Source organism: Tiliqua scincoides, chromosome 5, assembly GCF_035046505.1.
Source record: "Tiliqua scincoides isolate rTilSci1 chromosome 5, rTilSci1.hap2, whole genome shotgun sequence".
In the NCBI taxonomy this organism is placed as follows: domain Eukaryota; kingdom Metazoa; phylum Chordata; class Lepidosauria; order Squamata; family Scincidae; genus Tiliqua; species Tiliqua scincoides.
Genome location: NC_089825.1, coordinates 2,044,413 through 2,071,315, shown reverse-complemented (window position 1 = coordinate 2,071,315; position 26,903 = coordinate 2,044,413). Strand labels below are relative to the sequence as shown.

At 48.8% G+C, this 26,903-nt stretch overlaps 1 protein-coding gene across 1 annotated transcript in view; it reads right to left on the bottom strand.

The window, feature by feature from the left end:
* PTH1R (parathyroid hormone 1 receptor) overlaps positions 1 to 14,989 on the bottom strand; it is a 120,151-nt gene extending 105,162 nt beyond the window's left edge. The window contains exon 1 of the mRNA XM_066627766.1: positions 14,861 to 14,989. Within this exon, the coding sequence (XP_066483863.1) occupies positions 14,861 to 14,935 (75 nt within the window). The 5' untranslated portion in view covers positions 14,936 to 14,989. The remainder of the gene's footprint in view (positions 1 to 14,860) is intronic.
* Positions 14,990 to 26,903: the final 11,914 nt, after the last annotated feature.

Sequence of the window (26,903 nt, the reverse complement as noted above, 5' to 3'; positions counted from 1 at the left end):
GAGACACTTGGCCAACAGTCTGAGGCAAAGAGGCAAAGAAGGAAGGCCCACAGCCAGGGAGACAGACCAGGGACAGACTGCACTTGCTCCCGGTGTGGAAGGGATTGTCACTCTCAAATCGGCCTTTTCAGCCACACTAGATGCTGTTCCAGAACCACCATTCAGAGCGCGATACCAGAGTCTTTTGAGACTGAAGGTTGCCAACAGAGCAAGTTTTCCAAGATGCTTCCAAAACAGGTATTGCAGATCCATAAATGGCATCGGGAGAGGGAAGCCAGATGGAGTGAACTTTCACAGAATGGGGGAAGGTGAAATATTCTGATCTTTGAGAAACAACCAGCACTCTGTGCAACAGAAGCCAGTTAGCACATTGACGGGTCACAACTGCAACGCACAAATGAGCAGCACTTTGAATAGGGAATGATCCTCACTGACACTAGGAGGAGAACCGACTTTCTAAAGTTAAAAACAGCCCTGCTGGATCAGGCCAAAGGCCCATCAGCTTCCTGTATCTCACAGTGGCCTACCAGATGCCTTTGGGAGCCCACAGGGCACCTGGTGCCCTCCCCTGCATCTGGCATTCTGGGGTAACCCACTTCTAAAATCAGGAGGTTGCACATACACATCATGGCTTGTAACCCATAATGGGCTTTTCCTCCAGAAGTTTGTCCAATTCCCTTTCAAAGGCATCCAGGCCAGACGCCATCACCACATCCTGTGGCAAGGAGTTCCACAGGCCAACCACATGCTGAATAAAGAAATATTTTCTCCTGTCTGTCCTAACTCTCCCAACACTCAATTTTAAAAGTTAAAAACAACATTCCTTGAAAGGCTTATTGGTTCTCTTTGAATTGTCCCAAACACTTTGCGGCACGGCTTCTCAGGAAGGACGAAAGGTCTGTAAAAAACCAGCGGAAGTTTCACACACCTCTCTGTGGAGTCTGCTTCACTGAGAACAAAGCGGAACATTCATCTCTTGCACATCATGAGATCATAAGCATCAGCTTGTTAGATCAGCCCAGAGGTCGATGATGCCCAAGTGCTTCGTTTTTAACAGCAGACAGACAGATCACTCTGCAAGCTCAAAGGCTGGGCAGGAATCATCTGACTGCTCCATTGCTTGTCTCCAGCACCTGAAACTGAGAGGTTTTCTCCTCACCTATCATGGCCAAGAGCCATTATTAAAGCCTTCTTCTGCTCACTGGTTTACAGCCCAATCTTGACTCAGTTCCCACACAGTGATGCAGCAGGGCTGACATGGGCTACTCTGCATCCTGCAGGGGATTTTCAGCTGCTGGAGGTTGCCCTGGAGCAAGCCTCAGCAGTCACAATGGGTCAATTTGGACCTGCGCCAGTGATATCGCTGGCGCCACACTGATCCGTGCAGGCAAATCAGGCCTGGAAGGGCATCAGGATTTGTGTGTGCTGCCACCATTGAACCCACCACCTCCTGGGCTGAACTTCCCAGCCCCTGCCCCATCTTCTCCCTGTTCCACTCTCCCCCTGCCCCATTCTGTGCCCTGTGCCAGGTTTATCTGCTCTGGTGGGCTTCCATCACTTGGCCGTTGCACACAGGAAGACTCCAGCCTTCCCACTGACACACTGGCTCCCTGCATTGCTGAATATTGTGTTACAACACTTTTGTGGCATCCTGTGCTGATGGAACATGCATTCCGCTGCTGCAGGTCTCGGATAGGATTGCGCCATTAACTGTTTTTTAAAAGCCTCCTAAGCTAGTGGTTGTAACCACATCTTGTGCAAATTCAGATGATAGATGACAGCAAACTGTCTAAAGGTTTTAGCACTGCTCTCTCCCTCACCTGCCACGGAGCCTTGAGGATAGGGAACCACGTTAACTCTGCTGTGTAGATCAGGGCCTTATGCAGTATAGAAATCACACCTTAATCCAGCTAAAACATATTCTGGTCCAGACTCAATACTGTGATGCCAAAACTCTGAGTTCAAAGAAGAGATCCACAAGTTCAAAGTAGAGATCCACAAGAACCCTATCACCCCAAGCCAACCAGACGGCTCCTTCCCAACTCAGAGCTTCAAGAACATAGTAGCACATTCTCTTTGTCTTGCTAGTTTTTAATCTTCTACACCAGAGGTGTCAGACGTAAGGCCATGGGCTGAATGTACCCCCTGGAAGTAATTTATCCAGCCCCCGTTATAATTGGGCTCTCCCAGCTTGATAATTGGGCTTTCTTGTATCTTGAGAATATGAGCAAGATTTGTACATTTTCCGTGTCATTTGCGGCTAATGAGTTTCTATGTGAGAACAAAGTGCTCAATTCTGGCCATCATCTGCTCAATGATGTCACTTTCTGTTTAATGATGTCACTTCCGGCCCTCAACAAGCACCACGAATGCAAACTTCAGCCCTCTGTAGAAATAACAACCCTGTTCTACACCATCTGACCAAATGTGCTGTGTAACTTGCAACCTTGAGTGGCCTTTCAGCAGAGGAGGTCAATTCATCAAAATGCACACCTTCCAACTTCTCCCAGCAGGCCCGATAAGGCCCCATGTCCTGGATCACTTTTCAAGCCCCACCCTCTGCAGTATCTCCACTAGCATATCATTGAAGTCTGCTCACCTTTCTTAGCCACTGTGTTCATTTCCTCTGGATGGAGGAAATGAACGCCTCTGGATGGATCTGAAAGCCAAGAGGGCCCACAACTCTTTTGGTTAAAGATATTGTAGAAAGTGTCCTACAATGTGTTCAATAGATACCAGAGCAGTGGACGACAACAACAGACTGTGTACTGTGTGGTAACTTGAGTACTGTGCATGCAACTATAGTACTAGAGACTAGGTGTACTGTCTGACTTCAATATGCTCTACATGGGCTTCCTTTAAAGGTAGTTGAGGTTCTTCAAAATGTGACTGCCAAAATGCTGCTGGGGACAAGACGCTTGGAGCAGGTCAGACCTCAAGTACCAATTACAGTGGCTTCCTAAGTTGCTCCCCAGGCTCAAGCTAGCTAGTTTTGTGCTTTGAAACCTTGCATGATTTGGGACCAGGTCACTGGAAGACCTGCCTTGCCTTGTACAAGCTCGCCTAAGCACTGAGACCAGCTCTGGGGCCCTGCTCTGCAGCCCACCATTGGCTGTTTTCCCACAGGGACAGTGTCTGCTTGGTGGTGGCCCCTCAGCTAGGAAGTTCTCATCCAAAACAAAATTGCACATGCTCCTTCTAACTCTATCTTCAGGTAGGTGGTTGAGGATGCAATCCTAATCAACTTTCTGCACTGGCATAGCTTTGCCAGTGGGGCATATACTGCATCCTGCAGTTTGGGGGGCAGTCACAGAGGCATCCTCAAGGTAAGGCAATGTTTGTTCCCTTACCTTGGAGTTGCATTGCCCTGACCTTGGTGCTGGAAAGGTTAGAATTGCACCCCTGAAAAGCTTTTTTTTTTTTTTTTTTTGCTTCAGAATGCTCTTCATTCTGTTGTCAAAATGGTCTTATCTCCTGTTGTACAGTATTTTGAGTGCTGTTATTTTTAATTTGTAGATTTTTTTTTGCCTGTATTATTATACTTATATGTTCATAGCTTTTATATCATTAACTTAGGTGTGGATACAAAGGAATGAACTAAACTCCAACAAAGAAATGATTAATTTGATGAGAAATGTAACTTCCCTTGGAAGGACCCTGTACTCTGAAGATTGGCAAGACCCCAGTAAAAATGTAAACAAGGCATCTTCAGATTAACAGCCCAATCCTATCCACACTTTCCTGGGAGTAAGCCCCATTGATACTAATGGGACTTACTTCTGATTAGACATGCATAGGATTGGGCTCTAAGACAGCAGTTACCCAAGGGCCAGAATTCAGTGACTGTCCCTGGTAAATTGGAATAGTTGTAGTAGCACATGCAAATTCCTTCTCTGTAATTCTTCATTGAAATGTGAAAATTGTCTAATCAGTTGATCTCCCTTAGTTTGTATCTACTTTATGGGAGATTTTCTACCTCTTTAATTTGAACTGTAGGCCAACTCAGGTCTGATGATGAATGGTCACACAGTTTAAACACATAACAGCTTCTACTACCTCTCGTATAATTAGAAATCAGGAAAGAGAAATGGGTGCCAACGGGGAATAATTGCATCAGCATTTAGACTCAGTTAATGTCAAGAAGCTTCCACGGGAGCAGAACTCGGTGTCATTAACGAAAGGAAAATTAGAGTAAGTACAGTCTGTCTTTATGAAAACTCACAAGCACTATATGAAAACCCAATTCTTCTTTGTCTGGTGAGGAAATGGTGGCAGTGGTGGGGAGTTCTATTGCCCTTCAATAAAAGCATGCTATTCTGTGGTTCCATTAAGTTCTGAAACAGTGTTACTCACAAATATAAGAGAGAGCTGGTCAAATATTGAACACTGCGAATGGGGAATGTGCTATTAACAGCAGAGACTTTACTTTCACCCAGATGGAAATCAGAGAAAAGATTCCCTCTGTAACAAAATCAGACAACAAATAATGTCAGAGATACTGATGTCAGAGATATCGCAATCCCAGGCTATAAACTCTACAGGAGGGACAGGGAGGGGCGGGTTGGAGGTGGGTGGCCGTTTATGTTAAGGAAGGGATAGAATCCAGCAAAGTAGAGATTGAAGGTGGGTCCGACTCCACCGTAGAATCTCTGTGGGTTAAATTACCAGGCCTGAGGAGCGATGTAATACTGGGGGCGTGCTATCGTCCTCCAGACCAGAAACTGGAAGGGGACCTTGAAATGAGGAAACAGATCAGGGAGGTGACAAGGAGGGACAGGGTTGTAATCATGGGGGACTTCAATTATTCTCATATTGACTGGGTCAATTTGTGTTCTGGTCACAAAAAGGAGACCAGATTCATTGACATGCTAAATGACTGTGCCTTAGAGCAGCTAGTCATTGAGCCCACCAGAGGACAGGTTACTCTGGATTTAATATTGTGCGTTACTCAGGACCTGGTTAGAGATGTCAATGTTACTGAGCCATTGGGGAACAGTGATCATGCTGTGATCCATTTCGACATGCACGTCGGGGGAAGAATACCGGGCAAATCTCTCACAAAACCCTTGACTTCTAATGAGCGGACTTCCCTCAAATGAGGAGGCTGGTTAGAAGGGAAAGTAAAAAGAGGTTGAAAGGAAAAGTAAAAAGAGTCCAGTCTCTACAGAGAGCATGGAGGTTGCTCAAATCAACAGTAATAGAGGCCCAGCAGAAGTGTATACCGCAAAGAAAGAAGGGTTCCACTAAATCCAGGAGAGTGCCCGCACGGCTAACCAGCCAGGTTAGAGAGGCTGTGAAGGGCAAGGAAGCTTCCTTCCGTAAATGGAAGTCTTGCCCTAATGAGAAGAATAAAAAGGAACATAAACTGTGGCAAAAGAAATGTAAGACTGTGATACGGGAGGCCAAGAGAGACTATGGCCAGCAGCATTAAGGGGAATAATAAAAATTGCTTCAAATATATTAGAAGCAGGAAACCCGCCAGAGAAGCGGTTGGCCCTCTGGATGGTGAGGGAGGGAAAGGGGAGATAAAAGGAGACTTAGAGATGGCAGAGAAATTGAATGAGTTCTTTGCATCTGTCTTCACGGCAGAAGACCTCAGACGACACCAAACCTTTCCAAGTGGTGAAGACCAGAAGTGATTGTGAGGAGCTCCAGAAGGATCTCTCCAGACTGGCAGAATGGGCAGCAAAATGGCAGATGCGCTTCAATGTCAGTAAGTGTAAGGTCATGCACATTGGGGCAAAAAATTAAAACTTCACATATAGGCTAATGGGATCTGAGCTGTCTGTGACAGATCAGGAGAGAGATCTTGGGGGGGTGGGGGTGGACAAGTGGATGAAAGTGTCGACCCGGCAGTAAAGAAGGCCAATTCTATGCTTGGGATCATTAGAAAAGGTATTGAGAACAAAACAGTTAATATTATAATGCCGTTTTACAAATCAATGGTAAGGCCACACCTGGAGTATTGTGTCCAGTTCTGGTCACCACATCTCAGAAAAGACATAGTGGAAATGGAAAAGGTGCAAAAGAGAGCAACTAAGACGATTACTGGGCTGGGGCACCTTCCTTATGAGGAAAGGCTTCGGCGTTTGTGCCTCTTCAGCCTAGAAAAGAGACTCCTGAGGGGGGACATGATTGAAACATACAAAATTATGCATGGGAAGGATAAAGTGGATAGAGAGCTGCTCTTTACACTCTCACATAACACCTGAACCAGGGGACATCCACTCAAATTGAGTGTTGGGAGAGTTGGGACAGACAAAAGAAAATATTTCTTTACACAGCGTGTGGTTGGTCTGTGGAACTCCTTGCCACAGGATGTGGTTACAGCATCTGGCCTGGATGCCTTTAAAAGGGGATTGGACAAAATTCTGGAGGAAAAATCCATTACGGGTTACAAGCCATGATGTGTTTGTGCAACCTCCTGACTTTAGAAATGGGCTATGTCAGATGCAAGGGAGGGCACCAGGATGCAGGTCTCTTGTTATCTGGGGTGCTCCCTGGGCATTTGGTGGGGCCGCTGTGAGTACAGGAAGCTGGACTAGATGGGCCTATGGCCTGATCCAGTGGGGCTGTTCTTATGTTCTTTGCACAAGAGATTCTTGGACAACCAGCAAGAAAAGAGAAATCTGATGGTAACCAGGCAGGGATGTGTGGTGGGTGGGGAGGCAGGTGAGGCAGAGCCTCCCCACCAGAGTCCTTCAAAAAGTGCCATTGCTGTGTGAGGTGTGCTAGCACGCACAACCCTGTGTGCGTGGATTGTGTGTGCTTGCACATCTTACACGTGGTGGCACTTTTTGAAGGACACTGGTGGGGAGGCTCTGTTTCACTTCCCTTCCACCCACCATGCGTCCCTGTAACCAGGAATCTTGTGTACGATTCTTGCCTTGGAAAAAAATACATTATTGCTGAGAAAATATTTGTTGAAGATGTCAGCATTGTGGCATATTCTGCTACTTCTTTAGTTATTATTTAAGTAGCCTTTATATTTGAGACAGAGAACCCATAATAGGGTCGCTGTGATAATGTTCTCTTCTGTTTTAATATTTGTTTCACAGCCCAATCCTACCTGTTCCGATTGGTATTCTAGCGCCTCTTCTGCTGTTGTAAAAGTTGTAAAACAATTGTTCCCTTACCAAGAGGAGACCTACGCAACTGCACCCCTCCAAGATGCAGCGGTAGCCATTTTGGTATCAGCAGGAAAGGGATAGGATTGGGCTCTTAATCACATTTATTGAAAAAATAAATCAGTGAGAAGATATGGACCAAGGCTAATAATTTCTTTTAAAAATCAAAGGAGTTAAAATTGCATTGCTAACGCCATCAGGGTTGTGGGGTGCTGGTAGGCTTAAGAGAATTAATCTAACATGTTGTGCATCTGATCTGCAGTGTACATGCAAACCTGCTTCTTGAGTCCATGCGTGGACCCCACCACACAGCTGGTTGGAACCAGCAGACCTGTGTTGTCTGTAAGTCTAACTTCTTTCAATGAGTGTGTGGGACTTGGGGAGGGGAGAATTGAAGGGTATATCCCTGTTTGTTTCATGCACCTTTAATATGGAGCAGTTGTAGCTCCCATTTCAATCCCCCTCAGAGTTGTTAATCTTTGACATCAAGGAAAACAAGTGGAGGTTTTCCAGATGCACAAGCGATGGTAAATACCCAAGCCAGAAAGCACAACCCTTGACTGACCAAAAGTCACAGGCATCACAGCTTCCACCACATCCCTGACTGGGATTTCCTCTGGCTGGAGAAAGACAAGGTTTGGTGCTGAAGGTGTTGTCATGCAGCTACAGCTTGCATCTTGTTCCTTTCCCATCCCACCATCATCTCTTCGATTTGCAGCTTTGATCATGCTTCATAAAGCGACTTGATCACTAATCGGAGATGATGATGGTGAGTCAAAGAAACGAGCCTGTACGGGTACTGTGGGAAAAGAAAGCCTCAATGGTGTCACTTTCAGTTCTCTTCAAACCCTTTCATCTGCCTTCCGTTCCAGCAGCATGAAATCCACCCCAGTGCAGTCCTTCAGAGGACAAAGCTTGGAGGAGGGGCTGCTGGCTGTCCCCCCACCCCGTTCAGGCTCCAGGTTTGCTTGCCATCAGGTCCACTTTCCAGGCGCACTGCCCACAGGGAGAGAGAAAGCTGAGCAGAGGTGACTGCTTCTCAGTCACTCAGAGAGGGCAGTGACAGCCAACAGGAGGAGAAATGGGGCCAACAGGTGTAGGGAATTGGTAGTGTGAGGTGTGTCTGGGCATGGACCTTGGCAGGTACCCAAGGGCACCAGCTGGTGCCTGTTTCCCCACAGGTAGAGTTTTTCCTAAAACACCCTACCAAAGGCATGCCTGCGAACAATACACTTCCTACCTGCTGTTTTTGTGTGAAGACCTACCCAATGAAAATGTCAAAAGTTAGACCCAAATTACATGTTACTTCGATGCCAGATCTGAATGCTGGAAGCCATTATTTCTCTGCAAGCCAAGGTTGGGGGTGGATGGCTCATTGTGGCAGGGCGGGGAGGGGAGGGGTCCCTAGCGGAAAACCAGGGCTCGAACCCTACCTGGCTGAAAAGTGGGCGGGAGGGAAGTAACAGCAGAATTGAAGCTCTCCCTTGACACCACTTGCAGGGGAGATGTGGGCACTGGTCGTTTCCCTATACAAAATTGACTATGCAATGTGTACTCCCAGGCAGACATTTATATTGGCTTCCCCCCCCCCCCCGCCCTCCTGCTGCAGACTATTTAGTTGAAAGGGACACCCTCAATATTCTATACGGATGACCCTGGACAGAGGACAACACTTGAAAAATCCTATTCAGTAAAACCAGACTGGAGATTGTAAGAAATTCATTCCAGAGCCCCAATCCATAGAACATTCAGCTGCTTTTACATTCCAGAAGAATCAGTACAACAAATCAGCAGTGACTAGCTTAACAGATCTGATTCACTTCAATTGCTTCCAGTTCAATCCTATGGAACTAAGGGCCCAATCCTATCCAATTTTCCAGTGCTGGTGCAACTGCGCTAGTGGGGTGTGCGCTGCATCCTGTGAGGGAGGGGCAGTCAGTGGAGCCTTCTCAGGGTACCTTACCTTGAGCTGGAAAGTTGGCTAGGACTGGGCCCTGAGTTTCATTGACTTGAGTGACTCTCAGGTAAGCCTGTATATAGGGTTGTGCCCTAAGGTAATTTGGACCAGGACCCAGATTTGGGAAGCATCTGGGCACAAACCAAATTAGCAGAGCTCCTGAGAATGAATGGACAGGGGTGAGGCCTTCAAGGAACTCTGCTGACCTGCTTTATGAATGTCTCTTAAAAGTAGGAAACTGGGGCAACCTCAAGGGATAAAGGTCACATGGTCACTTAGCACAGAAATAGTGGTGCTCAGAACAAAAAGAGATGCAGTGTGTTTGAAAAATATCCACAAAGTGGACAAAAGGAAGAGAGGTGATCAGTGGCATAGCTAGAGGGAGAGCAAAAAACTAGGTTTTGCAGGCGCCTGAATGCACATGCCTCTGTTTTGCTCCCACCACCCAGAATGACTCCGAAGGGGAGGGGCTACTTGCACTGGACACTCAGGTGCCTGCAAAACTTAGTGCTTTGCACCCCCTCTAGCTATGCCACTGGAGGTAATCCCTTAAAATCAGGGGCTTCTGTGGCAACCCTAAGAGGTATCTTTTATCATCGGAATAAGTCAGTGGAGGTATTTGGAATGGAAAGTCCACAAATGTGCTGCGGTTTTGAGCCAGTTTGCTCATTCAGGGGACAAAAACGTCTGTGTAGACATGCTCCTGCAACTAGCCCTCAAGCACTGGGAGCCCTCATGATCGGGAGCTAAGCAAGAAACAGGCAGGCCCACCAAACTACGTGTGAGGCAGGGCTGCTCCAGGCGGCTGGCCTTGAATGCTCTCAGTCTCAGTCATTTCCGTGAAACTGGATGGACTTCCGCAGCTTGAGGGGAGCACTGTGAGCACTTTGGAGTGTCTGTCTATTAACACCACAATCCTGTGAGCGTCTTCTCAAAAGTCACAGCGTGCTCCCAAGAAAGTGCATGTGGGATTGCCGCCTGAATCTGTCAGATTGAGGCACATGGGTGCAAAGGTATCATTGGTTTTGCCTTACTAAGCCCCTAGAACTTAAGCAGACCCTACTCCCAGTTAACTTCTGGTCTCCCTGTGAGGAAGTCCCTGCAGCATGTGAGCACTCTCTGCAACTTCTGGAGCTGAGAGCCTTTAACATCTCACCTGAAACATGTGAGCTGCCCTACTGAAGGAGACTCAGGCCACATCTTGCCAGCACCCTGCTTCCCTCTGTAGCCACTCAGAAGCTTCCCAGAAACTGGCCAACAGAGACTGAAGGCAGTGGTCCTCCCCAGTGGCGTAGCTAGAGGGGGGGCAAAGCACTAAGTTTTGCAGGAAGCCTCACTGTGGTGTACAAGCAGCCTGTCCTCTCCCCTTCAGAGCCAGATGAATGCCTCCATTTTGCTCCCTCTGCCTGGAATGGCTCTGAAGGGCAGGGGAGGTGCCGCTTCCACGCTGCAGTGTGGCTCCCTGCAAAACTTAGTGCTTTGCAGCCCCTCTAACTAGGCCACTAGTCCTCCCTTCTGTGGCTTGTTGCCTGCCAGCCTGGAGGCTCTCTCTCGGCTCTTACCAAAACAGCCTCCTCTTTCTGGGGTACTCTAGTGGGAACAGCAACCCCAAGAACAGAATAAGGAAAACTGGACTTGGACAAGGAACGTCCCTGCGGCTATCACTTCAATACCAAGCACACAGAATGCCAACAGCTGGTGTGCCACGGCGGAGAAACGATCAAGGCACACATTCGATGTGAGGCTAAAGAGATTGTATTAATGCACTGATGAGGGTTTTGGTCACAGGGTACAGTCCCACTGCTTGTCTCCGTGACTTGGTCCTGCTTCGGGGCCAAGCCCATCACAAACACAACCCAGGCAGGTCCTGACAAAGCAGTAGACAATCTGAGGGTGGCACTCCTGCACCTTTTGCAAGAACACATGAACTTTTGGGGTTTGCCTCCTGAATTAGACAATGGGTTGGGGCCAGAAAGTCTTTGCCTGCAAACATTCCTTGCTGTTCTTCCCTGTGCCTGACACATCCTTGCTCTCCTCACTTACTGAACCACTTCCGTCCTTCCACAAAACTTGCTTGTTTTGCAACGGTACAGTCTACAGCTGCAAAACAGTGCACAGACCATCCCATCTTTTCTCCTTTTTCTCCATCTCCTTTTTCTCCCATCTCCTTTTTCTCATCCCATCTCCTTTTTCATCATCTCCTTTTTCATCATCCCATCTCCTTTTTCTCCACCACAGTCACTCTTTTTGAGCTATTTTTTCATGATCTACAAAATCGCTTGTCTGTCTGTGCACAACTCCAAATTGTGAATGTTCAGGTAAAACATCAGTAGGAATTTCAAGGACGCAGTCAGGTTTACATGATTGGAAAGGTGAAATTTCTCAGATGCATTCACAGTACATCTCTAGCCTTTCAATCTGCAGACACCTGTTCAGGCAAAATACCAGCTGAATTTTTGTGGGTTTTTTTTTTTTGATGAGAATCTTAAAGAATTGCAATAAAGATTAGTTAAATGTCTGGGAGGTTTATCACACTCCCACAAGTAGAGATGCTTGGTTAGTAAATTATCTGAATCTGTCTTTAGAGGATAATTTGGCAACTTAAGAATCTATCCAAGGAAAGTTTGTACAACTCAGAATACTGAAGCTCTTCATAGACAGGGACTGGGCAAATAAGAAGTCTCTCTCTCTCTCCCGCATAGATACATTTCTCCACTTCTTGGACAGACGTTAATATTTGCTCACAATCACAACGGTATGTGTGCATCTATCTCCAAGTGTGAAATGTGTCTGGGATCGTCAGCATATGAATTATCTTCACGGAAACTCAGACATTCACATGTGCAAGAAATGCTGATTGTAGCTGTTAACAATAGTGGCAGTAACTCCTGTGAAGAGCAGGCATACAAGCGAGTTGTAACAACGGTTATATGTGGAAGGGACTGATAAGGTAACAATTTCCAGTCAAACTACCAAATGCTACCATTTACACTGGACGTAATGCTAAGACACTAAGGGAGAAGGGATCAAGTCCCCATTTCAGTTTCTCACTGGTGATGGAAATTCTGCCAGTAGTAAAGTTACTACTGTATGCCCAGTTGAGTTCCAGCTTCTTGGATGTACTCTTCTGGAAGTGTACACATATGAAAATGGATTTCAAGACAAAGACCTGATTGCTTATACAACTAGGGATAAGCTGCAATTAAGGGTTTAAATACCCTTTGAGGGTATTTGAGGCATAACTTTCTCCAAGCCCTGGAATGACAGTCTGCGGAATCTCTCTCCTTTCTTGGGTATTTTGTAGGAAAGGGTGGATGGGACTCTCAGGGATGCTCAGGTTCAAGCTGGAGCAGACAGTCAATTTTTAAGAGAACTGAAAGTGGCACTCTCTTTTTATGGATTGGGTTTCTACCTTCCTTCCCAGCACCGTCCCTCAAGAAGCTTCCAAAGCATAAAATACCATATAAAATAGACCGGCAATGCTGTTGAAAGCATCTTAATGTAAATTCAGATTAAGATGGCATCAACAAAAATAATGGATATGGAATTTCCCAACTGCAGCCAGTTTGCCATGAAATTACAGCTTTCTGCGCAAGGTTGGTACTCACTATGGCTCCAGCCCCTTGTGCACTTACCTATTTGTAAGATAAGTTAAAGACAACAAAATGTACTGCTGAGTAAACATGATTAGGATTGCACTGTAATTCCACGGAAGAGAATTCTGAAATGCCCATGTGAGATTTCCTATGCTGGATGTTCTAAAGTAAGAGCACAACCATTGAATACCGTAGAAACTTCATTGCTTTGTGTGCACACATTTTATTGCACCCATCATCTCTGGTCAAATGGTTTTTTGAACTAATGCAGCCCCCTGGAAAAACCTGCTTCTTAGAGATGCCATGGTTATGAGTGTGCAAACTGTAATCACCTCCAGTACATTGCAAAGGACCCCCAACACTGTCTGTCTTCAGCGCCAGGTGTACAGCGACCTGCTTGGAGGCATAGGATTGGAAGAAGCAACTTGTTAACTGTCAGGTCCATCTCTACGATCATAAGCACCAGAGAAGCTCCCCTCTTTTACATAAGAGGATGCCCAAAAAAGAGAACACATGTGCGATGTGTTGCTTGCTCAGTATAAGCTGGACTTCAGCCCAAAGAAGCCAGGCTTGAAATCTTAAGTTAACACTCCTGGCATTCCCAAAGCAGCTTTAGAAAGCAGGTAGAGACAGAGGACCTTTTCACTAGGAGCTGTACTTGATGGTCAGTTAAATTCTGCTGGTTGCTTTGGCAAGCTGGTAAGTGGGGCTAAGCTCCAGGTTCACCACTTGCCAAGTGTGATAGGTGACCACAGTGTGCAAGGGTCCCCTTGGTACGCTGGTCATCGATAAGAGCAGAACGGTTGTCATTCCTTTGCCTCACCAGATTCCAGATCAGGCAGGGATAGACAGCAAGACGGCTCCCGCTTGGCAAGACAGTCTGGATGATGGGCAAAGGGTTTCATGCCTGCCACTTAGTAACTTTGTAATATCTGAGGCTACCTTTTGCCAAGTCAGACCTTGGTCAACTGAACCCCAAATGGCCTGCTCTGGCCAGCAGCAACAATCTCAAACAATCTCAGACCTCAGACAATCTGAGGTCCTTCCACCTGAACCCAAGACCTTCTGCATACAACACACCTGTCCTCTGCCTTCAGCAGAAAGCTCCATCCAGGGCAATGGGACTAATTCTAGACGCCTGATGCCTTAGTGTCAATCCCTTCCAACTGCCGAGGGAAAATAAATGACAGGGTTGTTGCAGGCCTTGCAGGGCTGTGAAAAGGTGGGTTCAATGAAGATTGTAAAGACCCTTTTCATATTACACATGCTACAATAAATGAAAAATACCAAGCACATGAAGGAGAAACCTACTAGCACAAAGCCCTCCAAGACACATTTGGCGTCTCCTCTCTAACTTGTCACAACCCACACTCTGCTCTGGATGTCAGATAAATCCTTCACAGCAAAACAGGGTATCAGTGGAAGGGACACCAGACCAATTCCAGAATCGTTTTCAATATGTCATTGCGTTTAGTGAGTTTTAATGAAAGCTCATTGGCATTAAGGTCGGAAGGACAACTGAAAGCCCAGGCTTCGTTCTGGACCCAGCCATTGCTAGTGTCACTTTAGTGTCCCTGCCCCAGGCATAAAAGTCACTGCTATGATTGATCCAGTAATAGGAAATATAAACTATCTACAGCAATGTTTCTTATAGACGGATGCGCAACTACTGTATACCTGTGCAAACCTATGAGTGACACTGAAGTCTTCATCAGCCAGAACGCAAAACATGCAGAATTTCCAGTATTAAAGTGATACTGAAACCCAAATTGGATGAAATGTTGATTTCCAAACTCTGAAATTTCTGATGTACTGAATACTGAAAATACAGAAATCAAAACACTGAAATTTGATTTTCAGAAATCAAAAGTGTTCTCCAATGTCAAATGTAAAGCCAGATAGCCTATTTACAAAGGGTGAGGATTTGGTTGTGGGGATTTTGTTTTAAGAAAACGTGCAAATGTTTTCTGGACGAAAAGAGCGGTTCTGGGGTTTCACAGTGGCAAGCACGGAAGCCGGGCACACTTGTAAATATCAACCAAGAAAAATATGTATACAGCCGGAGGATTTTGAACAAGTCAGTGCAAAATTTTGCCACTGCTCAGTGAAGAAAGCCGTAGTAGTAGGAAACAATTGCAAGGGGTGGGGGAGAGAACCCAACAGAAACCAGTGCCACTTACCAGTGCGTAGACCGAACTTAGGACAGAGCAGCAAAGGAGCAGTCCTAGGCTGTGATAGACCAGGTAGGATCCCATAGCCAAGCGGAGTTCTTTGCAACATCCAAGGTCTTGCAGCAAGCTGGGAAGGAACTTCCAGGGCACCAGTTGTTGGTGCCTGTTGTGCGGCTGACTTCTTGCTGCTTGCACAGTTGTTGGAGGAGGTGTGTGTGTGGGGGGGTCTTTTTTTTCAGCCAGAAAGGCAGATGACAAGCAAGCCCAAGCCTTTGCCCCGCTTTCTCATGGCTAAACAGTTTCAGAATTGCAACCAAGGAGGGGGGGGGGGCAGGCGAGGTCTATGTGAAAGGATCCCGACCACCCCAAAGGAGACAGAGTTTCAATTCCTGGTGGCTGTCGGTCTGGTGTGTGCACATCTGTCCCAGGGCCCAGAAATCACATCCATATGTCAAAACTGCGATTCTGCTTCCTTTTTTTTTATGAGGCAGCGGGAAGTTGAAATAATGTCTTTGTCAAACACAAACACACTCCCAGAGGGGGAGGCGGAGGAGAGGGGGAGAGGGGAGGAGGAGAGGAGAGCTCGAAACCACCAAATTTATTTTTAGCTCCAGTAATTTTACCGTTTGGGTTTCAGGGAAGTTTCAATGAGAAAAAAGGGCACGCGCAGAACCCCCCCCCCTTTTCTTCCAGAAAGCAGCGCAGGGACCAGCCAGAACTTTGCAGTCTTTCTTTCCTGCCCTTTTCTCGCCCCCCCCCCCTTCAGAACCTGAATTCCTTCTCGGCGGGGCGGTCCTTGCCAGAAGGGGTGCCCCCCGCACCAGCAGAGTCCCGGGGGGCTTCTGGGGTTCTCAGAAGGAGGTCTCCATCAGGGCGATCCCTCTGCTCTCCAGCCTGAGCAGTTTCAAAAGGCGATCCGACCGGAGCCGGGGGGGGCCCCGAGCGACCGCGAAGCGCGGCAGATCCCCTTGCACTTACTGGAACCGCGGGCCCCCGGCAGGCGCGCCTCGGTCTCTCCTCGCCTCCCCGGGCATCGCGGAGGAGGGAGCCGCCGGTGAGCGTGGAAGAGAGAGGTTTCTGGCCGAGCCTCCCCCTGGAAAGGGACACGCTGACAGCCTGTTTACTTCCCCGCCAGCCCGCGAGGGGAGGAGAGGCGTCGCTGCCAGCAGCGCTGGGGCTGGAGGCGGCCGGCCGATCGCAGCCTCCCCGGGCGCCCCTCCTCGCCGCCTGGCTCCGCGGCAACCGCCCCTCGCCCTGCCCGTTTACTCGCAGGGAAAGGCCCGCAGAGCCGGGCAGCCGCTCCCCGGACCCGCTCGCCATCCCCGGGACTTCAGTGTGTTTACTCGGAAGTAGTTCCATAGAAGGTGCTCCTGAAGGGGCGTGCAGAGCGAGGTACTAAAGGGGGTGGCGGGGCACGCGGCTCGGGTTTGTGCCTGCTTACTCGGGAGCAAGTCAGGTCTGAGCCTGGCTTGCCTCCCTGTGTAGGACTACTCGGGGACCGGCCCCGGCGACTCTGGTGGGACTTGGCCTTCCAGGAGCCAGTGCCCCCCTTAGCAAGTCGCCGGGAGGGGATGCCACGGGCGATCTCCCCCCTCCCAGGGGTCGCTTCTGCGCAGACTGCTCAGAAGCCCATCATCACCGGTCAAGATGCGCGGTGGCGTAGCCGGGGGGGGCAAAGCACTAAGTTTTGTAGGGACAGTGGCGTAGCTAGAGGGGGGCGAAGCGCCAAGTCGTGCAGGGAGCCTGCCCGCAGCGTGCAAGCGGCTCCGCCCCTTCGGGGCCATACCGGGCGGGGGGAGCGAAACGGCCCCGAAGGGGAGGGGCTTAGCGCTATGCAGCTTCCCGCACAACTTAGCGCATCGCTCCCCCTCTAGCCACGCCACTGTCCCTACCAAACTGAGTGCTGTGCCCCCCTTCGGCTACGCCACTGCCTGCCCCCCCTTCTCCTTCAGTCCCCTCTGCTGTGAATGGGGGCCTTCAACACACTTTATGAAAAGGGTCTCTCTCCGGGGTGGGGGCGGGGAAGTGGAAGGGAGAGGCTTCCTCCTCCTGCGGCTCTCGCGGAACCAGCAGCAGCAGCCCAGCGGGGCCAGTATAAAAAGCCGCGTGGCGATCGTGCCATTGGCCGGCCGGGCCTGACACGTGACGCTCGGGCAGTCAACCGCAGGCCTGCAGCTGCCACACCCCCTTCCCACAGCCCCCCTTCCCCAGCCAGGTGGGAGGGCCCGGAGGAAGGGCCGTCGCCAGCAAGCCAGCCAGCCAGCACGTGTGCACAAGCAAGCGCTGGGTGCTCTGATGCACCGTCAACCCAAACTGGCTCTGGCACGGGTGGGAGCTGCAGCTGGAACCGAGGGCGCAAGCCCATGCGTGCCTACTCATGAGTTAAGTCCTATTGACTTACTCCAAGGAAAGTGCACAGAGGATTGCAGCCCGAGATCGCCTCCTCCCCCTCCCTGGGCATGCTGTGGGGGGCTGTGCAGATCCTCATCCCCCCCCTGCAAAGGAAGAGGAGGGGGTGACCCCCCCTTGCTTTGAAACCGACCTCCGGGTATTTTTATCTGCAGTCCTGCCTGGCGTGGGAGAGGGAGGGCGGCGGCCGCCCGGAGACCACAAACGTGTCTATTTCAGGCCGGGGCAACCTAAATAAATATGTACTTAAGGAGCTGGTGCGCCTGGAGATAGCAGACCTCAGAGGAGATCTCCAGGCCTTCCAAGCCACTCGCTCTGGAGAAGCCCTGCTATGTAGGTGCCTTAGGCAGAGGCCCCCCCGCCCCCCCATGTACCCTAATTTCTTAACCATTGCTGTAGCCGGGATTTGAGTAGGGACAGGCGGTGGGTGGGGAGGCAGGTGAGGCAGAGCCTCCCCACTGGAGTCCACTGCTGTGGGAGGCACCCAAGCACCCACAACCCAAGTGCACAGCACTGCGTAGAGTGCTTCTCGCTATTCCCAAAAGCTGTGGCATGGCTGGCCTCTTTGACACCCAGGGCTTCGACTTGTGACATCACCCCTGGAAGTGCCTGACCTGGAAGTAATGGTGGTGATGTGATGACTACAGTGAGCTCGGAATGGTTGATTTCACCAGCTTCTCATGCCTGTGGGGGGAGTGTAGGAGAAGGTCCTGTGCTCTGAGTGGCCAATGACACTTTTCAAGGAAAAAAGGAGAAAAAAGTCAATGGCCACTCAGGGGTGCACAGCCACTCCAAGTGCCAGCAAAGGTAGCCATGGATTGACACCCCTCAAGGTGGGGGCCCTATGCCCCCCCTGGCCCTGCCTTAGCTACGCTACTGCCCAAAAGGTACTTGATGGCAGGAGACTTTTGTGGGTGTGGCACAGCAAATAAATCTTTCATGCATGGTTTACTCAGCAAAGGACACAAACTACTGTATGAGAGAATACAGGACACAGGCTACAATCCTATCCACACTTACCTGGAAGTAAGTCACATTAACTCTAATGGAACTTACTTCTGAGTAGACACACATAGGATTGGTCTCACATACATTAGCAGTCTGGATTTGGTTCAGATCTTAAATAGTTTAAACCAGACAGAGCAGCAACATGTGTGTGTGTGTGTGTGTGTGTGTGTGTGTGAGAGAGAGAGAGAGAGAGAGAGAGAGAGAGTGTGTGTTTGTGTGTGTGGTGATTCAAATGCAATTCTTTATGAATGCTTCCCCCCCTTGCAAAACTTGTTTTCATTCACGAGGTTCATACAGATATAACTAACAGAGCCTAGCATGGCGGGACAGGGTGCTCATGAATCAGATCATGGCTGCTCTGATCCAGCCTTTAGATTCTCACCCTGGCCCACCAGATACTTGCACTATTTGGGTGCCAATTTCAAGTTCATTCACAACCCTGACAAACATCCAGTACTAGGAATGAAGTGTAAAAGATTTGAATTTAAACTTCTGCCAGAAAATTCAGTGTTCCCCCCCCCCCAAAAAAAAGAATCACCCCTCAATTTAGTTCAGCTCTGTGCTAAAGGCTGACTTGCAAGTACAGTTGTGGTCACACCAATATCCGAATCCCCCAGCTATATATAGCAGTGAGGGATGGGGGGGGAGCATGGAATCTGGCACAGATTGACTCTTAAAAATGAAATCGAAAAAAAGAAACAAGAATTGGCCCACTATGCTGCGAGAGCAATAACTCCTTTATGGTAAATAACGTTTTTCGTCTGCAGACGAGCCATGGACTCTTGCTGGGGCCTTGGCTTCATCTTTCCCGTGTTTGCTCATGTATTTTTAGACAGCGAACTGCAAGGAACCCTACCCAGCAGAAGGCCTTCAGGAGGGAGTGGTTGGATGGGGTTTGGGGCAGGGGCAGAAGCGACACTCAGTGGGTCTGTGCTTGTTGGAGAACTTTTCTGGTGGTCTGTTTGGTTATTAAAGACAGATATTTCCAGATTGCGGGTGCTGCATGTCAACCAAAAGCTCCCTCCCTCCCCCTCGACATCTCCATTTCCACCTCTGATTCTAACACTGACGTTGAGAAACTTCCAAGGCTTCTGGCGGATTTAATTTGATTACACACTTCAGGCATTGTTGGAGATGTCGCAGGTTGGCTGCCAGATCAACTACACCTGTTAGAGATCAGAGGCATGCTGAATGCGTTTTATATCCTGCGTCTCTGTCCAGGCGTCCTTTCTCTTGGGCCGTACTGTAGCTCCTTGCTGTGGTACAGTTTAATGTGCAGGAGCTTGTCCTACCACCAGCAGTAGCCATGCTCTGTTAAGATGAGGATGGCACGAACAACAACTTTTTGTCTCTTTATGGCAGTGCTTAGAGTCTGTCAGTACTCACCAGAAGTGATGTCATGACCAGAAGTGACATCATCAAGCAGGAAATTTTTTAGCAATCCTATGCTTCAACCCTACCCACACATACCCAGGAGTAAGTTCCACTTACTATCATTGTTGACAGACTATACATAGTAGTTTGTTAAAAGTACAGGTCTGTAACATTTTACAGTGAACACTGTACTGTAAAACAGGTCTGTAAAACATTTAACATTTTACAAATGCAGTCACATACCATGGTAGCATCAAGTCTAATATATTAAAAATAAAATATTGAAACGAATGGGGACCCACCTGAAATTGGCTCGCGACCCACATAGTCCTGACCCACAGTTTGAGAAACACTGCTCTAGACAATACATATTGTCTCTAGATAATAGCCTAGAGATTTACAGCCCAATCCTAACTAATTCCCCTACTGGATGCAGTCATGCTTCATCCAGTGGGGGGAGGGGCAATTCAGAGTTCTCCTTGAGGTAAGGGAACATTTGGGGTATGGAATTTGGGGTGGGCCTCTGCTACCACAGTGGGTCTCCTCAGATCTGTGCCCCCTATTTTGTAGAGACCCAAGGAGAGTAGGGAAGAGGGAACAGGGGGAGAAATAGGATTAAGATCCTGGTGCATGTCAGATATACAAGGAAGGTTGTGTTTCAGATCTATCATTGCATTTATATCCACACATGGCTCATGCATTCATGCACTCTCTCTCTCTCTCTCTCTCTCTCTCTCTCTCAGCTGCAGATTGGTATTGGCAACCTTCAGTCTCGAAAGACTATGGTATCGCGCTCTGAAAGGTGGTTCTGGCACAGCGTCTAGTGTGGCTGAAAAGGCCAATCCGGGAGTGACAATCCCTTCCACACCGGGAGCAAGTGCAGTCTGTCCCTGGTCTGTCTCCCTGGCTATGGGCCTTCCTTCTTTGCCTCTTTGCCTCAGACTGCTGGCAAAGTGTCTCTTCAAACTGGGAAAGGCCATGCTGCACAGCCTGCCTCCAAGTGGGCCGCTCAGAGGCCAGGGTTTCCCACCTGTTGAGGTCCACTCCTAAGGCCTTCAGATCCCTCTTGCAGATGTCCTTGTATCACAGCTGTGTTCTACCTGTAGGGCGCTTTCCTTGCACGAGTTCTCCATAGAGGAGATCCTTTGGGATCCGACCATCATCCATTCTCACAACATGACCGAGCCAACACAGGCGTCTCTGTTTCAGCAGTGCATACATGCTAGGGATTCCAGCATGTTCCAGGACTGTGTTGTTAGGAACTTTGTCCTGCCAGGTGATGCCGAGAATGCGTTGGAGGCAGCGCATGTGGAAAGTGTTCAGTTTCCTCTCCTGTTGTGAGTGGAGAGTCCATGACTCGCTGCAGTACAGAAGTGTACTCAGGACGCAAGCTCTGTAGAGCTGGATCGTGGTATGTTCTGTCAGCTTCTTGTTGGACTAGACTCTCTTTGTGAGTCTGGAAAACGTGGTAGCTGCTTTACCGATGCATTTGTTTAGCTCAGTATCGAGAGAAAGAGTGTCGGAGATCGTTGAGCCAAGGTACACAAAGTCATGGACAACCTCCAGTTCATGTGCAGAGATTGTAATGCAGGGAGGTGAGTCCACATCCTGAACCATGACCTGTGTTTTCTTTAGGCTGATCGTCAGTCCAAAATCTTGGCAGGCCTTGCTAAAACGATCCATGAGCTGCTGGAGATCTTTGGCAGAGTGGGTAGTGACAGCTGCATCGTCGGCAAAGAGGAAGTCACGAAGACATTTCAGCTGGACTTTGGACTTTGCTCTCAGTCTGGAGAGGTTAGGACGTTAGGACAATGACACCTGGCTTCTCTGATGACCTGCAAGAAATAGATGACGCACGCAAAACAGCTGTCATCGACATGGAGCTGAGCAGACTGCAGATGGACATCATCGCCCTTCAAGAGACGAGGCTTCCAGATTCCGGATCTGTCAAGGAGAGAAATTTCTCATTTTTCTGGCAGGGAAAACCACCAAACAAAACCAGGGAACATGGTGTTGGCTTTGCAGTCAGAAATTCCCTGCTGAAGTCCATCATCCCACCTACTGTGGGAAGTGAAAGAATTTTGTTCCTGCAGCTTCAGTCATCAGCAGGACCTGTCACTCTCATCAGTGCTTATGCACCGACTTTGTCGTCTCCAGCAGAAGCCAAAGACAAATTCTGTGATGACCTGGCCACCACTATCAAGAAGATCCCCATTGTTCATCCTTGGTGATTTCAATGCTAGAGTTGGTGCTGATAACAGTTCGTGGCCCACTTGCTTAGGTCAGTTCGGCATTGGGAAGATGAACGAGAATGGCCAACGCCTGCTAGAGTTTTGCTGTCATCATGGTCTCTGTGTCAGCAATACGTTCTTCAACATGAAGGCCCAACATTGAGTCTCCTGGAGACACCCAAGATCAAAGCACTGGCACCAGCTCGTCCTGATTCTCACCAGATGCTCCAGCCTTCCCAGCATCAAGATCACACGCAGCTATCAGAGTGCTGCCTGTGACACCAACCACTCGCTGGTGTGCAGCAGAGTGAAACTGCAAACAAAGCAACTGTATCACACGAAAAGGGAAGGAAGACCTCGCATTGATACGAGCAAGACCCGGGATCAGAGAAAAGTGGAGGAATTTGCACGAGCGCTTGAGGAATCTTTTCCAGGCCCGGTCGATGCAAACGCATCCAACAGATGGGCTGCAGATTACAGTGCAGTCTTACGCATGTCTACTCGGAACTAAGAACTACTCAGAACTCCATTGAGCTCAATAGGACTTACTCCTCTGCAAACATGTACAGCAGGGGTCTCTGAACCCCAGCCTGGGGGCCAGATGTGGCCCACAGCAAGCTTCTGTCTGGCCCATGGCCAGCCTCTGGCCCCTGAGAGCCTATGGCACAGTTGACCAAACATGACCGGAGCTGTACTTGTGGGGTGGGGGGTCTATTTAAGTTTATGCTTTATTTCTGTAGTGTGTGTTGGTGCTTGGAGAAATCCTGGAAATTTGAGCCCATACATTCATTTTTTTCATTCATCTCAGTTCCATCTTTAATGTATGTATTTATTTAAATTTTGTATTTAAAATTTAGTTTTTTTCCAACCCTCGACACTGTACCGGATATTTGATGTGGTCCTTTGGTTGAAAAGTTTATAGACCTCTGATGTATGGGATTGGAGCCTCAGAAGCACCAAGACACCTGCTGGATCAAAAACCCAGCAAGCAAGCTCAGAGGGAATTTGATCTAAATAAGACATTTATTGCATCCCTATAACTGCCAAGAGCAAAGAGTCCATGACTCGCTGCAGTACAGAAGTGTACTCTTTGCTCACAACAGGAGAGGAAACTGAACGAATTCCACATGTGCTGCCTCCGACGCATCCTCGGCATCACCTGGCAGGACAAAGTTCCAGACAAAACAGTCCTGGAACGAGCTGGAATCCCTAGCATGTATGCACTGCTGAAACAGAGGCGCCTGCGTTGGCTCGGTCATGTCGTGAGAATGGATGATGGCCGGATCTCCTCTATGGAGAACTCGTGCAAGGAAAGCGCCCTACAGGTAGACCACAGCTGTGATACAAGGACTTCTGCAAGAGGGATCTGAAGGCCTTAGGAGTGGACCTCAACACGTGGGAAACCCTGGCCTCTGAGCGGTCCGCTTGGAGGCAGGCTGTGCAGCATGGCCTTTCTCAGTTTGAAGAGACACTTGGCCAACAGACTGAGGCAAAGAGGCAAAGAAGGAAGGCCCACAGCCAGGGAGACAGACCAGGGACAGACTGCACTTGCTCCTAGTGTGGAAGGGATGGTCACTCCCGAATCGGCCTTTTCAGCCACACTAGACGCTGTTCCAGAAACACCATTCAGAGCGCGATACCATAGTTTTCCAAGACTGAAGGTTGCCAACTTATAACTGCCAGTGACTAGGCCAGGGATGCCTGGTGGCTTCAGCTTCCCTTACCTCAGTTTACAAAAGTGCCGTTATCAATCTGAGCTGTGGCTCCAAGGAATTCAGAGCATTGCGCACAAGGGTTTGTCCACCTTATTTTATGCATCTAACAGCAACGAATCAAAAATAGCTTGAAATGATAGTAAATCAAACAATAATTAAAAAAGGAGGGACTTGCTATAGGGTTGTGAAACTGCCTAGTATGAAGAAGAAACCTGTCTCTCTTGCTCATGATGGGAGAACAGTCACCCTTGCAAGGGGCAGTAATGTGAACTTTCTATCCTGCCCTTCCTCTATGGGCTGCAGAGTGGTGTAAAAGGTTTCCCCCACTACAGTAGCCTAGCTAGAGAGGGTGCAAAGCCCACAGTTTTGCATGGTGCCTCACCACGGTGTGCAAGTGGCCCCTCCCCCTGCCCTTCAGAGCCTTTCCAGGTGATGCCTCCATTTTGGTCTAGCGGCCCGGAATGGCTCCAAACCGGAAGACCACTTGCGTGCCATGGAGAGGTGCCATTCAAAACTGAACTCTTTGACCCCCTCTAGCTACATCACTGCCCCTCTATTTTATCTTTATAACAGACCTGTGAGGTAGGCAAGGCTGAGAGAGAATGAGTTGCCCAAGGTTACCCAATGAGCTCTATGTCTGAGTGGCGGTTTTTTGTTTTTGTTTTTTTTAAATCTGAGGTCGTTGCACCCTTACTCATGAAACCATACTGGCTCTCAGATCCAGGGCAGGCAAGAGGAATGGCTACTTCACACACTATACAGTGTTCTTGTGGAAGTGAGTATGCAGGATGTTCCAATGGTTCCTCTGTTTTGTTGGCTTTAAAAGGGGCTGGGACAATCTCATAGAGGAGAGGAAACAACTGATCAGCCTGGTAGTTTGCCCCTGAATATCAGCAGCTGGCAAGCATCAGAGAGGGGGTGTGAGGGCTGCACCCTCCATGCTCAGCTTCCCAGAGGCACCTGATTGGCCTTTGAGGGACACAGGATGCTGGACTCGAGGGAACTTTGGTCTCATCTAGTGCTTATGGTTGCTGAATGAACAGAGCAACTGACTGACCCGTGTTGATAATCCTCCTATCATTATTGCAGGTGATAAATGATACCTGGAATAACATGGTATCTGGTATTTTGGTATCTGGCAAAATACACTGTTCTTGTTGCAGTTTAATCTTGAGTATATAATTAGATCAGGCTCACCTTGCTCAGAATCCTGAACCCTCCCCCCCATCAGATATGGTGCCACTGCTTGTCATGCTGGCTCAGCAGAGGGGCTGACCCTGCCCTCCACTGGGGGTGGTGGTGGTGGTGGTAGTGGTGGTGCCAACTTTCCCCGTGCTTGAGAGGAAGTAATACTCCACACACCTTGAGTCAAAGTCCGTCAAGCAAAGTTGTGGTTAGACAATTACTGGCCTAGCCAATGTTGCTACTCAGTGGCATAGCTGGGGGGGAAGCACTAAGGATGCAATCCTAACCAATCTTCTAGCACTGACATAGCTGTGTCAATGTGGCATGCACTGCATTCTGCACTGGGGAGGCAGTCAAGGAGGCCTCCCCAATGTAAGGGCATGTTTGTCGCCTTACCTTGGGGCTGCATTGCGGCTAGATCAGTGCTAGAAAGTTGGTTAGGATTGTGCCCTAAGTTTTGCAGGTGCCTGAACGTACCATGCCAGCAGCCCCTCCTCCTCTCCTTCGGAACCTTTCTGGGCATATGCCTCCGTTTTGCTCCCACTGCCAGAATGGCTCAGAAGGGGAGGGGGAGTGGCTGCTTGCGCGGCATGTTCAGGCGCCTGCAAAACTGAGTGCTTTGCACCCCCTCTAGCTACACTACTGCTGCTGCTATCACTGGTTGTGGTAATTAACTTTTTGAGACTGAATGCAAGACAACCTTCTCTCCTCTCAACATGAAAGGGGGAAGAAAGAACTCTCTTTGAGGAGAATAAAGATAAGATGACAATTCCAGGGTCGGAAGAAGCGAAAGATACACCCAGCTGGCAAACAGAGAAACAGAGAGAGGTTTGCATGGCTCAGGAAGCAGGCTCCAGTCTCGAATCCTTACTCAATACTGGCTTATCTTGTGTAATTAGAGGACCTCTCCACGAAAAGATCACACGTTTAAACGGTTCCTGGAACGTACCACCTCTGACTGCAGGTGGGAAGTGGCAAAATTGGAAGCTCACCTGCATTGGCTCGGTCATGTTGTGAGAATGGATGATGGTCGGATCCCAAAGGATCTCCTCTATGGAGAACTCGTGCAAGGAAAGCACCCTACAGGCAGACCACAGCTGCGATACAAGGACATCTGCAAGAGGGATCTGAAGGCCTTAGGAGTGGACCTCAACAAGTGGGAAACCCTGGCCTCTGAGCGGCCCGCTTGGAGGCAGGCTGTGCAGCATGGCCTTTCCCAGTTTGAAGAGACACTTGGCCAACAGTCTGAGGCAAGGAAGGAAGGCCCATAGCTAGGGAGACAGACCAGGGACAGACTGCACTTGCTCCCAGTGTGGAAGGGATTGTCACTCCCGAATTGGCCTTTTCAACCACAGTAGACGCTGTTCCAGAACCACCTTTCAGAGCGCGATACCAGAGTCTTTCGAGACTGAAGGTTGCCAACTTACCTACCTGCAGAGTTTCCTGCACGTAGAAACCCCCCCCCCACCAAACCCTGTTTTCCCCATTTTATTCAGCTCTCTTTTCCACGCACTACACCAGCGATTCTCAAACTGTGGGTTGGGACCCTCTTGGTGGGTCCTGACTTGATTTCTGAGGGGTTGTGGGGCTGGTGCTACCTGGGAGCCACAAGGCATTCGGGGGGGGGGGGTAAAGTGGCCACTGCAATCACTGAAGTGGGTCGCAACAGTAAAAAAATTGAGAACTACCTCACTACACATGTGTGTGTTTGTATCTCTGGTTTTTTTTTAATTTTATTGTATTGATTGTATTGCATTTTACTGTTTGTGAGCTGCCGAGGACACTGGGCACTGCACAGGCACAGCCTGACCTAGTTAAATTTCTGCCCAACTTTGCATGTATGCAACAAGGACCAAATACATACACCCGTGGGCTGGGCAAAAATGGGTTAACCCTGAGGCCACCCCACTCTGCTGACTCTCTGGTCTCAGTGATGGTGCCCTGGGGAGAGCCCTGACAGTAGACCCAGAGAGGTCTACCTGCCACGTGGCACTTGCTCTCTTGTCTTTTCCAAGCCTCGCAAAACATTTTATTGTATTTTCTTAAGCCTTCATAAATGTCAAATTTGGTTTATTTTTTTGCTGTGTTATTCTGTTGGTTTTATGTTGCTGCTTGTTGTCACTTGCCACC